The sequence below is a fragment of the Sapajus apella genome, unplaced genomic scaffold, assembly GCF_009761245.1.
Source record: "Sapajus apella isolate SASKATOON/1434 unplaced genomic scaffold, GSC_monkey_1.0 scaffold1, whole genome shotgun sequence".
Taxonomy (NCBI): Eukaryota; Metazoa; Chordata; class Mammalia; order Primates; family Cebidae; genus Sapajus; species Sapajus apella.
The window spans coordinates 49726714-49742114 of record NW_022436941.1 but is presented as its reverse complement, the minus strand read 5'-3'; the positions used below and the strand labels follow the sequence as shown (position 1 = coordinate 49742114).

At 36.0% G+C, this 15401-nt stretch overlaps 1 protein-coding gene across 2 annotated transcripts in view; it reads left to right on the top strand.

Moving 5' to 3' along the window:
• Positions 1-15401, top strand: part of POLR3G (RNA polymerase III subunit G) — a 37346-nt gene that overhangs the window by 8000 nt on the left and 13945 nt on the right. For both annotated transcript variants that reach the window (XM_032276389.1, XM_032276378.1), the window contains exons 2-5: positions 3470-3629; positions 5620-5749; positions 13251-13307; positions 14919-14969. In XM_032276389.1, the coding sequence (XP_032132280.1) occupies positions 3513-3629; positions 5620-5749; positions 13251-13307; positions 14919-14969 (355 nt within the window). In that variant the 5' untranslated portion in view covers positions 3470-3512. The remainder of the gene's footprint in view (positions 1-3469; positions 3630-5619; positions 5750-13250; positions 13308-14918; positions 14970-15401) is intronic.

Below are 15401 nucleotides of genomic sequence, written 5' to 3'. Positions count from 1 at the left end.
AAATCAACTTTTAGTGTTCAAGCAGTTATAAAGGAAAACTTTCAATATGAGGCCTGCAAGGATACATTTACAAAACGAATAATGTAAAACTATGAAACCCAAAGGGAGGGATTGAAACCACCTTTGCAAAAATCATAACTGAGAAAATTATGACACTTAAAGAGATCTAACCTAACTGTGACTCCATCTTGCTTCTAACCTTTAAGCTGTCCTGGTTCATTCCTGGGCATAACTGAATTAACTTTGGGAGGAACTTAGTTTATAGTTTAAAACAAATAATTTAACAGATTTTCCCACAACAAACCTCCTCCTTGCCTGGGGGCTAGACTGCCTTTGTAGGACTAAGAAACTTCCTATGATTTCATCCCTGAACCAATCAATCTGTACTTTTGATTCACTGGCCCCCTACTCACCAAATTATCCTTAAAATCTCTGATCTCCAGAAAATCTGTGATATCGACTTGGGTGGGTTGGCTCAATCCTGTAATCCCAGCACTTTAGGAGGCCGAGGCAGGCGGATCACCTGAGGTTGGGAATTTGAGACCAGCCTGACCAACATGGAGAAGCCCCATGTTTACTAAAAATACAAAATTAGCTGGGCGTGGTGGCGCATGGCTGTAATCTCAACTACTTAGGAGGCTGAGACAGGAGAATCTCTTGAACCCAGGAAGCATAGGTTACGTGAACCGAGATTGCACCATTGCACTCCAGCCTGGGGGACAAGAGTGAAACTCTGTCTCAAAAAAGAAAAAAAAAAAAAAATCTCTGATCTCTGAGTTTTGGGAGAGCCTGATTTAAGGAATAATAAAACTCCAGTCTCCTGCATAGCCGGCTCCGTGTGAATCACGTTTTTCTATATTGCAATTTCCCTGTCTTGATAAATCAGCTCTGTTCGGACAGTAGGCATGGTGAACCCATTGGGCAGTTACAAAATCTATCTGAAAATGTTCTCAGTATCATAGCCATTATGTCAAATCAAATGCCATCCATTCTACCTGAGTAATTCACAGAAAGCAGGAAACAGTATTTCATTACAGAAAGATGTTAAATATATGATTTGCTTCCTGGGCCTTAAATGTAGAAGGACATTAAAATTGGCCATCATTGGCAGGGTGTCATTGACCGGGCGCGGTGGCTCACACCTATAACCCTAGCAGTTTGGGACCAAGGTGTGCCATCACTTGAGGTCAGGAGTTGGAGACCAACCTGGCCAACATGGTGAAACCCTGTCTCTACTAAAAATATATATAAAAATAAACCAGGCGTGGCGGGGCCCACCTGTAATCCCAGCTTCTTAGGAGGCTGAGGCAGGAGTCAGGATCCTGCCACTGCACTCTAGCCTGGGTGACAGAGCAAGACTTTGTCTCAAAAAAAAAAAAAGATTAAAAATTAAAAAATTAAATTGGCTATCTAAAATTGAAATGCCTTTTTAATGCTATTCCTTACAAATTAATTAAAACTTGAACTGCCACATCCTGAGTGTTACTTAGATTTACAGCAGTTACAGTTATCTCACCTTTCAGGCAAACTTTTTTAGGTTGCTAAGACTAATTTGTGTAATTGTAAACCTCAAAGATGACACCTATGAAGTCCTTGATTCTACATGTGTATTTTAACTCAACTACTCCTCAGTGGCTAAGGCTTCCACCAAAACAGTTCTCCCAATTCTGTTAATATTTGCTGTGTATTAGAATCACCTGGGAAGCTTCTAAAACTGACTCTTGCCCAATCCTCACCCCAAGAGATCTGGATTGATTGATTCAGTTCAGTGATTCACAACACTTAGCTGCATAAGAATTACGTGGAAGGCTTGTTAAAACAGCAATGCTGGGCCCACCCACAGTTTCTGTTTTCTTTAGGTCTGTGGTGGAGCCCACGGTTTGCATTTCTACCAAGTTCTAAGTGATGTTGCTGCAGACAGCACGCTTTGAGAACCATTGCTTTAGTTTTTTAAGCTACCCAAGCGATTCGAATGGCAGCCAGGGTTGAGAACTGAGGGCCGCTTGCTTTGTAGTGTAGGCCCTGTGATAAAGTGAGCTGGGAGTTTTCAGCCTTTTGGCCCAAACTTGCGTATATTCAAATTGTAGACAGTAAAATTGATAGAAAGAAGTAGCACTTTGTTGATTTTAGGAGGTATTCCTTTACCATTAATGTGACAGACTAACAGGTAACATTAATGACCAGGCAAGAAACTCTGGTGAAGAGTAGAGCAGCTGTGTGAAGTACTGTGGCTTGCATAATTTTGAAAGGAGGGCAAGTGCGTAGATTCAGAAATGAGACTGAGCTGATGGGGCCAAATCCAAAGCCACTCCTCTGACTTCCTCCAAGTGATCTGGAGGACATATCATTGCTCTCTTGTGTTCACAGGGTTAAATGAGGCTCAGTTTTAGCAGTGGGGAAAGAGATGGAAAGAATGTGCATTATAATCATCTCTGCAGTTGAATGGAGACTTCTATTGAAAGAACTCTAGCGTAGGGATCCCTGTTTATACTTTGCCAGCTCAGTTCTCATAGTATAATCAGAGGATTCAAAAGTTCAATACAACTTGCATATGTGATATCACTCCTGTCCCCAAAATTGAAGAGTACAGATTTATCATAATTTAATGATTTCAGCTGTTTTTCTCTAATTTTTTTTTTCCCTAGGACAGATCTCTTTCTAGTCTTATTGATCCCATTCCCTTTTCTTGTTTTTGTTTTGTTTTGTTTTGTTTTTTTGAGACAGAGTTTTCCTCTTACTGCCCAGGCTGGAGTACAATGGCACAGTCTCAGCTTACCGCAACTTCTGCCTCCTGGGTTTAAGCGATTCTTCTGCCTCAGCCTCCCCAGTAGCTTGGATTACAGACATGTGCCACCACACCCAGCTAATTTTTTTGTATTTTTAGTAGAGATGCGGTTTCTCCATGATGATCAGGCTGATCTCGAACTCCCAACCTCAGGTGATCCGCCCACCTCGGCCTCCCAAAGTGCTGGGATTATAGGCATGAGCCACCACGTCCGGCCATCCCATTCCCTTTTCTAAAAGGAAATTATTAGACTAGATCTCAGGGATGCTTCCTAACACTCCCATGCTAAGATACATCATTTAAAGTTTTCAAGTATATATGACTAATGATAGTTTTTAGGTTGATATGAAAAAATAAAGATTTCTTCTCTTCTTCATCCCAGTCTTTTCTTGTGTCCACTTTTTATGTACATTACATCTGAGATCCTATTGCCAAACCACAGAATTGCCTGGACTGGATGGGGCAGTAGTAAGTTAGGGAGTTGAAGCCATCATCACCTTACCTGTCAAAGGTGGGCGAGTGTGAGAACTTCAACAGACTTGTCACGTTTTTATTTCTCTACATGTTTTGCTTTCCAAAAGTATTTTGAATCAGCTATGCTAATTTAGGGGTGTAGTTTTATATTTTGCTTTAAACTGTTGATTTCCTTTTATATGTGATCCAATAAATCTTAATCATAAATAGTGCCTTTCAGAATTTGCCCACTCGTCTGGTATAACTAGTTCTGATGGCTGGGAATAAAGGAAGAGGACGTGCTGCTTATACCTTTAATATTGAAGCTGTTGGATTTAGCAAAGGTGAAAAGTTACCTGATGTAGTGTTGAAACCACCCCCACTATTTCCTGTAAGTATATGAACAGTTGAATTCTCATAGTGTGTTTTTTATTTTTCAGAGAATATTAAAATTCCATATAGGACCTCATATATCATTATGTATCCTCAAGTATAAGAAAGTAAAGGAGAGTGTTTCACTTACCTTTAATTTAAATATTTCCATGATCTGCTTTCTTAAAATATAGAAAACAAAACTGTATACATCTTTCCATGAATATATGTGAACCAGTAGAGATTAGTTTTCAATTCTTACAACTTCTATTGGTGTTATTGATCTATTCCAATGTCAAAATAATAGTTTAAAAAGTCATTAGGTTTTATAATGGTTCTCAGTTCCCACTCTATCATGACTTCACTTATTGATTTTCTTCTCATCTTGTAGCTATAGAATTTAATTTTGCTCTTTAGCATACCACTTTTTTCCCCACTGAACTTTTTTTGCTTAGTTTAGTGTTTTAAAATTTAGTGAGTATGCTGGAAGCATAAGTTGCCTAATGTGTAATGTTTTCACTTTATATTTAGTTTAAAATCTATCCAGGGATCTACCTGTCTCACACAAGGAGTTTCTGCTTTTTGCTCTTGATATTTTACCTTTTTGATGTTTAGCACAACATAAAAACAAAGACAAATATCTCAGGTATTGGCATAATGTCACTTTACAGTGATTTTTAAAACAGGCTCTTTTTCATGTGTGAGAGTACTTCTAACCACTGGGGATGTTAGTACAAAGTATTTCTTTATACCTGGAATGAAATTAAAATTCCTTACTACTGGGTAAAAGGCTCTGCCTGATCCCTCTGTTCTGTTGTCTCTCTGACTCTTTTCCTACCACTGTCCTTCTCATTCCCCAGCTATGCTGGTCTCCTTGTTCCCTCAGGCCTTTGCCCCTGCTGGTTCCCCACTGGAACCATCTCTTCTCTTCAAATGGATGGCTCCCTGATTTTATCCCAATCTACTCAAATGTGACTTCCCCTAGAGGCCATGCACCCTGTGCAGATTCCACCTCCATCCTCCATGCTCTGGTAGTCACTTTTCCTTTACCCACCTTCTTTATTTTTATGTTGTTTATCACTAACTGGAATTGTATATACCTCATTTGTTTACTAATTTGTTGTGTGTTTCTCTCCTAGAATGTAAGTTCCCTGTAGGCAGGGACTTTAACTTGATTATCATGGTATCTTCTAAAGTCTAACCATGTTGGGTACTCAATAAGTAGTTATAGCATGAATGAATACATTCCTAATCAAATTTTGAAAATGTACCCTATCTTTATCCTCTGAAACTAGAAATGTCTTTACTGTGTACACTAGAGACCCGCTTGTTAATGAATATATTTGTGTAAATATATACACACATACAAATGCATATTTGTATATATGTTTATGTGTGTATAATTTTTAAAACTTGAAATGCTGCTTCAAACGCTGTCTTTGCAATTTATTCATTATACGCGCTTACAAATTGTTCACTTCTCAATTTCTTCACTGTGAACGGAGAAATATTGGTAGTCCTTTCAATGAGATAATGGATGTTGAATATTGAGTACATCCTAGTCATGTTAACCACTTACTAAATGAAAACTGCTGCTTTTTTTTTTTCCAGTAACACCATCACTAGTTGAGGTTAATAAGAAACTAAAGCATCGGCTCTCATTTGGGTACTTTAATTTTTTTTTCTTTCTTTTTTTCTTTTTGGTACTTTAATTTTTAAAATAGAGAATCACATAGGTCAACAGACTGTACGGCAAAATGATTATTGGGTGTAGTTTCAGGGCCAATAGGAAAATACACATCTTTCTTACCTCTCATATAAGAGCAAGGTAGGAAATAGGTTAACAGGTTAAATAGACTACAGAAGTTCATCTTTTAAGTTGATTGTAAAACTTAGTGCCTGTAAAACATACTATTTCAATAAAACTGCTGTTTTCTATAATACAGATAAAAGAGATATTAAAATACATAATTTATTTGAAAAAAACCTTTGTCTCTTAATTTAAACAGGATACAGATTATAAACCAGTGCCACTGAAAACAGGAGAAGGTGAAGAATATATGCTGGCTTTGAAACAGGAGTTGAGAGAAACAATGAAAAGAATGCCTTATTTTATGGAAACACCTGAAGAAAGACAAGGTACCATATTGGAGTCTTTGATTAAATGGTTTAATGTGTACAGATGAAACAGTGTTTAAGCACAAGATATATAATCATTTAATGTTGATTGATTCAATTCAATAAAAAATTAACTGCTTTGAAAAAACACATTTATATTGTTTAACAGAAAAAATACTTTAAACTTTTCGATATTTTTAGAAATACCTTTCACAATAATTTTATATGTTAAGTGAAAATTATGAAAAACAGGACAATTTTAAAAAGTAAAAATTACATTACCCATGCTTACGTCTAGAGAACCACTATTAATATTTTATTACATTCCAGATATTTTCTTCTGCATGTATATTCTTTTTACAAAACTGGTTTTGTACTACTTTGTATCTTCCTTTTTTCACTCAGTAGCATATTAGCATTTTCACATATCCTTCTTATTTGTGGAAAATATGACTTTTAATGACTGTGGTAGTCTACTCTGTGGATATAATATTATTAATTGAACAAATTTTCTGCTTTTTAAAGATTATTTCCAGTTTTTTGCTTGTATATATAATGTTGTGATTATTATCATTATACAAACCTTTATGCATGTCTCTGGTTATTTAATATTTAGGTTAAAACATTTTTAAGCCTTGATTTTTTTTATGTATTTGATATGATATAAAATATGTATTCATTGGTGATGCTTAGGGCAGAAAATAAAAATTATATTTGGAGAGGGCTTGACAGTCTCAGACTAGAAATGGGAAGTGGTTTTACAGGAAAGGAAGCCATTCCTGAGTAGCTATTTAGCACAGCAGTACTATATTGATTTTTTACTTTCTGCCCTTGATTGTTGAATTTGGAGAGACTTATATCATCTTTGAGTTCTCAAAACAATATCATGAAAACATGAGAAATTCACATAGTGTCATCTAATTCCATTAATATTAAAAATACATTCCATTTTTCCTCTCTCTAGAATAATTGGAATTGGCTGAGCCCAAAAAATGAAGCCTTATGTAATGATCTTAGCATGTGCTTATAAATATAGGAAGCATTTTAGATAAATTCATTTAATTCTCAAAACATAGCTGCTTGAAGTTATATAATGGTTTGATAAGAGACATTTTATCTCAAAAATACTTAATTTTTTTTTTTTTTTAAATTAGTGTATCACTCTTGTTGCTCAGGCTGGAGTGCAGTGGTGCAATCTCAGCTCACTGCAACCTCCGCCTCCTGGGTTCAATTGATTCTCATGTCTCAGGCTCCCAAGTAGCTGGGATTACAGATGCGCAGCACCATGCCCAGCTAATTTTTGTATTTTTAGTAGAGACAACATTTCACCATGTTGGCCAGGCTGGTCTCGAACTCCTGACCTCAAGTGGTCTGCCCACTTCAGCCACCCAGAGTGCTGGGATTACAGATGTGAGCTACTGCACCTAGCCTAATACTGAAATTTTTAACTTTCATGATTATGTTGCATGCATTTATCTGTTTGAGTTCCAGAATAAAACTTCTCATTTTAAAGATTTTAAAAAGACCAAATGAACTAATCAATATTCATTCTTATTAGAAAAAATACTAATGCAAGGTATACTTTAGTCCTTTTAGAATTGATCATTTCTGTATGGCACAGATTTACTTAACTGAATGTGGTTGTTATTGAAACACATGTCTAATTTAAAAGTACATCAAATCAGGTCGGGTGCGGTGGCTCACTCTTATAATCTCAGCACACTAGGAGGCCGAGGTGGGCAGATCACCTGAGGTCAGGAGTTCAAGACCAGCCTGGCCAACATGGGGAAGCCCTGTCTTAATTAAAAATGCAAATATTAGCTGGGCGTGGTGGCATGTGCTGTAGTCCCAGCTACTCAGGAAGCTGAGGCAGGAGAATCACTTGAACCTGAGAGGTAGAGGTTGCAGTGAGCTGAGATCATGTCAAGTGATCTCAGTACTACAAGTGAGACTGTCTCAAAAAAACAAAAAAAGTATATCAAATCATTAAAGCATTTATGAGTCTTTTAGACAGGGATATTAAAAACATAATTTTGTTGTTGATCTTTGGGAGTGGTTGGCTCGTACATGGATTAAGGGAGCACTTTATCTTTGATAACTATGCAATAAAGTATTTAAAAATGTAAGGGTTTTTTTGCTTTTATTTCTTTCAGGAGAAAACTCTTGTATGAGATTTCCAAATTGATACAAGCACATTCTCCCTGAGATCTTCATGTTTACTTGCCTTTTAAAAATTGTTTTATTTTTTATTTTAGAGAAGAGGTCTCGCTTTGTCACTCAGGCTGGAGTGCAGTGGCACAATCATAGCTCACTGCAGCCACTCAGCTTCCAAACTCCTGGGCTCAACTGATCCTCCCACCTCAGCCTCTTGAGTAGCTAGGACTACAGATGTACACCACCATGCCCAGCTAATTTTTTTATTTTTTGTAGAGATGGGGGTCTCACTTTTTGGCCACACTGCTCTCAAATTCCTGGCTTCAAGTGATCCTCCCGTCTTGGCCTCCCAAAGTGGTGGAGTTACAGGCATGAGCCACCGCACCCAGCCTAACACTTTTTCTTGATATAGTGTGTTTAAAAAATGAATTCATGTTAAAAATAAAGGTTTTTCTATAAAATATATACATTTATAAGTGCATATATAGGTTTATCTATCTATATATGTGCATGCATAAATGTATATAATAACCATGCTGTGAGTGAAAAAGAATTGGCCAGACTGAACAGAACTAGCCTAGTGTCAGAGAGAACCATATTCTGGATAGAGATGTTGCATGACTGCACCTTTGCCAGGTGCATCACTTGCCACCTGTGTGCTTTAGGAAAGAGAGACTTACGTACTACTGTAAAGAACTACATTACTAGACATCAGGACAGACAAATGGGGTGGGAGATCTCAAGACTTCCTGATAGTCAAGTGACTGCCGGCTCAGGGCATTGAGATCAGTCCTAAAGAACCTAGGGCATGGAATGAACTTATTTCATGTTGTGATGTCTTCAAAGTTTGTTTTTAGTGTTTTCAGGTAGAATTTTAGAAATGATTAGTATTTTCTTTGCATTGAAGTTTGTTATTTATATAACAAAGGAAAAATACCAGTGAACTAAAATAATGTTCACTGGTGTTTTTCCTTTGTTAAATAAATAACTGTAGCTGTAAGACGACGTAGAGATCATCTGGTCCAGTGCTTCCCAGCTCAGGTTCCTGAACCACAGGGTCCTCTGAGGTAAAAACATGATTCTGATAATGGTGTAATAAGCCATTTTCAGAACCTCAAAGCTTGATGGAAATTATACGTTTACTTAAATATGTCCACAGATCTGTTACTGAGTAAATGGAATTTGGCTTCCTAATTTTTGTTATACCATCAGTGTCCATGAGACTCAATATAAATTTTTGAGGGTTTTTTTTTTTTTTTTTTTTTGGAGCAGTTCTTATTGTTTGTATGATTGGTATTCATAACTTTTATTCTTGCATAGAGGTTTTCTAAAGAACAAGCAGAAATTTACTTAAAAAAGAAAACTCGTTTTATCTTAGCATGCCATATCAGCTCATTGGACCCTTTTATGTACCTAAGATAATTATGGAATCTGAGTGATCTTATTTTTTCTCTATCTTGAAATACCTTGCAACTTCATCATCATAGATATTATCTCATCATCATTCATCAGATATTTCCCACTATGCTGAAAAAGAGAATAAATACAAAAAATGGGAGAATGATGAAATTGTGCAGTTGAAATAAATCATCACTATTATGTCATCATATAGTTTTCCTGTTCCTTTCCTTTGGACAAGTTCCTAATACTTGTACAAAGTATTACATCTGTTTTTAAGAAGATATAAAGCGTGCAGACACGTTCATATTTGTAGTTGCTCTGTTTTAATTTTCACTGAATACAATTGAAAATTTCAACAATTTTTAATTTTCTGCTCATAATGTCCAAAATTGACAGAAAAAGACATTCCACAATTCTTAGACGAACCAGAAGATGAATTCAAAGAGATAAATAGCTCTCTGGATGCTAATGATGATGATGAAATTGATTTTATCAGCAAAATCTCAGACTATGAGTCTTCAGTGTTTTCAATGAATTTTCTCAAATTCAAGAATCAATGAGTAAACACTGTATCTCTAAGAATTAAAAAGGAATTATGGTGGCCTTGTACAGTTAATCTTTGAAAAAGACCTCATCATGTAATACTTTATAAGAAAAACCTGGAACATCCTGTTTGCTAAAATGAGGTGATCATTTTTGTTTTGTTTTATGATATTTGTGCACCAAAATTAATTTGATGTTTGTAACTGACAAATGCTGAAAAAGAAGTTGATTGTACAGACATGAAATAATTTTTTGGACTGATCATGTTAATTGGTCATTATAAATTTAATAATGAAAATATTTTGCGAGTATAGAGTAAAGAAGATCGCTGGACCATCTTCTCTTCAATAAAAGTATGAGAAATCAGTTTTTAAAGTATTGCATTTTGGTTATGTAAGTACAAGAAGAATTGGAAGTAGTGATAAACTAATCTACTAGGAATGCAGATGATACACGTATGAGAAAAAGAACCAAAAGAAATTATAAGTTAGAACTTAATAAAGATGTGTTTGGAATTGGGCATCAGGATGTACAGAAGGCATATATTCTAGATTTGTGTGTGGCAGCTGATAAACAGAAAAGTGCATTCAAATGACTTTGCACATTTTGGTTACATTTTCCTTCAAAACCACTAAAACATGGAATGTAAATTTGAATTTACTGTACTTAATTACTTAATAAAATCTCTAATAGCTTTATTTATTTTCATTTGAGACAGGATCTCATTTTGTCAACCAGGCTGAAATGCAGTGGCGTAATCTCAGTTTACCGCAGCCCCCACCTTCCGGGCTCAAGCAGTCCTCCCACCCGCCATAACTTCCCAAGTAGCTGGAACCACCGGCATGAGCCACCATGCCTGGCTAATTTTTGTATTTTTTGTAGAGATGGGGTTTCACCATGTTGTTCAGGCTGGTGTCGAACTCCTGGACTCAAGGGATCCACCTGCCTTGGTCTCCCAGAGTGCTGGGATTACATCTTGAGCCACTGTGTTGGGCCTAGTTTTATTGATTTTTTTTTTTTTTTTTTCTGAGCTCAAGTCTTGCTCTGTTGCCCAGCTGGAGCACAGTGGCGCAATCTTGGCTCACTGCAACCTCCGCCTCATGGGTTCAAGCAATTCTTCCGCCTCAGCCTCCCAAGTAGTTGGGACTACAGGTACATGCCACCATGCCCGGCTAATTTTTCTATTTTTAGTAGAGACAGGGTTTCACCATGTTGGCCAGGATGGTCTCCATCTCTTGACCTCATGATCCACCTGCCTCGGCCTCCCAAAGTGCTGGGATTACAGGCGTGAGGTATTGCGCCCAGCCTTACTGATTTTTAAGTAACGGTTTTACTGAGATATAGTCCACATATGTAAAATCTACTTTTTAAAGTGTACAATTCAGTGACTTTTAATATAGTCACAGAATTGTGCAATCAACACCACTATTTAATTTTTTTTTTTTTTTTTTTTTTGAGGTAGGGTCTTGCTCTGTTACCCAGGCTGGAGTGCAGTGGCATGATCTCAGCTCACTGCAACCTCTTCCTCCTGGATTCAAGTGATTCTCTTGCCTCAGCCTCCCGAGTATCTGGAATTACAGGCACACCACGCCTGGCTAAGTTTTTTGTATTTTTAGTAGAGATGGGGTTTCACCATGTTACCACGTTGGCCTGGCTGGTCTCAAACTCCTGACCTCAAGTAATCTACCTACCCTGGCCTCTCAAAGAGCTGGGAATATAGGTGTGAGCCACTGCGTCCAGCCACTGTCTAATTTTTTAGAAGCTTTTCATCATCCAGAAAAGAAATTCTGTACCCTTTAGTAGTCACTCCCTAGTCTTCCCTCCTGACAACCCATGGCCCCAGCAATCTGCTTTCTGTCTCTACAGATTTATCTGTTCCATCCATGTCATGTAAGTGGAATCATGTAATATGTGTCTTTTTGAGACTGGCTTCTTTCACTTGCCATAATGTTTTCAAGGTTCATCAATGGCTTAGTACATAAGAGTGCTTCATTCCTTTTTCTGGCTGAATAATATTCCACTGTATGGATATGCCACATTTTGTTTATCCACTCATCACTTGATGGGCATTTGGGTCAGTTAACTTTTGGGATAACATAAGTTATGCTGTCGTGAACATTCATGTACGTGTTTTGTGTGAACATGTTTGCATTTGTATTGGGTATATACGTAGGATCATATGGTAACTTTATTTAACATTTTGAGGAGCTGTCAAACTGTTTTCTAAAGTGGCCGTACCATTTTACATTCCCATCAATAATGTATGAGGGTTCCAATTTCTCCATATCCTTGCCAACATTTTTTATTTATTTTTTATTCTAGCCATCCTAGTGGTTGTAACACAGTATCTCATTGTGGTTTTAATTTAAATGTCCATAATGATTAGTGATGTTGGATGTCTTTTCATGCTTTTTGTCCATTTTTGTATCTTCTTTAGAGAAATGTCTATTCAAATTCTTCACCCCTTTTTAATTGGGTTCCAATAATTGGTTTTTAATACCTCTTTACTCTTTTATCTGTTACCTTTTTTATTTATTCTCTGTATTTCATTATTTGAAATTAACTTAAAAATATTTAAAATGTAAAAAATGGTCTATTGTACCCAGAGAAGAAAGGGTAAAATCTTTCTCTGGCATACTGAGGGTTAAAATTATTTAAAATAGGGAATCTGTTTTGGAAAAATTCCAAAAGAAAGAAGTCATTGTGTTACAAATGCTAGGAATCTCTCATTTGTGCTGACTTTATTTTGCAGATGAAAAACTTGACAAGATTAGTTAAAACCTTTGCCCTGATGTCAAGCAGTTGAAATATCTAGAAAAACCCGATCTCTTGGTCTGTTATCTACTGCTTATTTTAGTTATCTTTCTCTAATACATGATTATATTATTTGGAAGCATATTCTTGACATAGAAGAAAAATCAGTACATATTTGGTCCTTGACTTTTATCTATCCATCTTTAGTATTATCTTCCCTTTTTCATGCCTATCTCCTGAACTGCTTTTTGTGATGAACAAGGCTTCAAGCTTTTGTGTGATAGCGTTGCTTTCCAACTTGTGCTGCTGGGAAATAGTTTGTGCCCTCCTAAAGGGTGTTTCTTGTGATGAGGTGGACAAGTCTGAAGCAAGAGCCATAGCTGTGGTTTTACTGGTTTTGGCAAGCTCAGAGGGTCCCTGCAGAGTTTTCAGTAGTTGGCTTGGGAGGCTTGCAGCTTGCTCATTTATCCCTCAGATTGGTAACCCCTCACCAAGTTTAACCTTGCCTACTCCTACCCTTTTTCCCATTCTCTTATGTACAAATGTAGGAAACTCCCTGTATGTGAAATTAAAAATGTTGTCTGCTGTTTTCAGTTATCTTAAAGGAATGGCGTAAGTTCAGGGTTACTCGTGATTTTCCTAATGAGCTCTTTATTCTTTTTTCCCCTAGATATTGAAAGATATAGTAAAAGATATATGAAGGTGTACAAGGAAGAATGGATACCAGGTAACTACAAAACACTCAGTATGAAAACAGTTTTTAAAGACTGTCTCATATTTTTTTTTTTAAGGATAAGTTTTCTATTTTTACCAAAGGAAAATTGATTCTGGTTCTTTTGTTGTGATTAATTAGTAATATAAATCTTTGGAAACTAAGGTGAAAATATTTTTATACTAAAACAAGGAAGAATTGAAGTGCTTTTGTGGAAGTTCTTAAAATATATTTTTTATAAAAAGGACAGGGCAAAAAAACCCTTTTGATTTTCTAATTTCATTAGCCACAATCACAATTTTAGTTTGAAATGCCAAAAAGCACAAATTCTATGCTCCTGAGCAATTTTAGAGCATTTGAAGAGAAAGCAAAAATCTAGTTTTAAAGATATTTTCAGCCAAGTTCATGGATCTTCCTTTCTTATCAGCAGGCATAGACTATTTTTAGTTGTTAGGTTTCTTTTTCAAAATAACTATATCTAAAAAGAAGCTTTACCTTGGGTATAGACAACTTAGAAGGGGCTGTAAAGCAGCCCTCATCCCACTTATTCATTTTGCAGATAAAAACAGTTGCCATAGAAATAAAATGACCTGGCAGGCCACCTGGCGAATACTGTGAGAACCCAGGTCTTTTCATTTTAATTTACATTCTTTTTATGTCTCTGTCCTTGGTCTTTTATGGAAACTGCCCTTACGTAAAAACATAAATGGCATTAACAGCATTATCATTTTTACAGATTATAGTACTCTCTTTTCAATGTGGATAAGTTTGGGCACCCTGGAAACAACTTAGATCTCTTATTTCTTCGATTTCGTTAGTATTCATCTCTCAAATGTTTCTCTTTACATATTCCATCTTCTAAAATGAATAGTTTACAAAAACTAAAATATTTTCAAAGCAAAATTTATTAGTTCAGGTAAATGACTTGAGATTTAAGTGTTTTGTAAAAATGCACTGAAATTTCTTTATTAGCAGGCAGTATTTTTTTTTCTTTTTTTCTTTTTTAGCAGGCAGTATTTTTAAACCAATTTTTCTGTTGCTTCAATTTTCTGCTTAACTATATGCTTAAAAACTAAAAGAAAGTGACACATTAGAGGAATTATTTAGCTAATGCAAGCAAAATTTATTGGAGGAAATTTATTTTTGACAACTATTTATATTTTTAATTTTAAAGTTTTCAGATAGTAGAATTGCTTATTTCATTTTGCATGTGTTGGGATTGTGGTATCATACTTTAGAAAAAAAATTTGTTGCATAAGAAATATATCAACTACAGAAAACTTCCAAAATACAAAGTAGTCAAATAAATCAATATAAATAATACTTAAAATTTGTTGTAATTCCAACACCCACAAATAATTACCATAAGATTTTCTTCCCCTCAAATTTTATAGCACTATTTCAGAGCTATTTTAATAAACTTTTTTCTTTATAGGAAAATATATATCATTGTCTGTTATATTTGGATTTTGTTTTGTTATGTTTCAGGCTAAATTTGTACAGTCAGATTCCAAGGCACTTTATTGTCATTGCCTGGATAACTGTTGTTTCCTTCAAATAGTTATGTCCAATGCCACTGATTCCTGGAAGAAATTGCAATTTTTAAATTTTTTGTTTCATGTACAGATTGGAGAAGACTTCCAAGAGAGATGATGCCAAGAAATAAATGTAAAAAAGGTACATTGACTAATATAATAGTAATTCAGGGAGGAGAAGGTTATTTCTTACATTCTGTTAATATGGACTTATCAACCCAAAGTTATACTTACTGTTCTTAATGCTTTTCTTAAAGTATTTTGAGCCAGACAAGAAGGCTCATGCCTGTAATCCCAGCACTTTGGGAGGCTGAGGTGGGAGGATTGCTTGAGCCCAGGAATTTAAGACCAGCCTGGGCAACATAGTGAGACCTTGTCTCTACAAAAAGTTTAAAAAAAAATTGGCCAAGTGTTGTGGCATATACCTGTAGTCCCAGCTACATGGGAGGCTATGGTGGGAGGATCACTTGAGCCCAAGAGGTGGAGGCTGCAGTAAGCCAAGATTGCACCACTGCACTTAAGCCTGGAATACAGAGCAAGACCCTGCTGCTCTTTCTAAGACCCTGACTCTGTC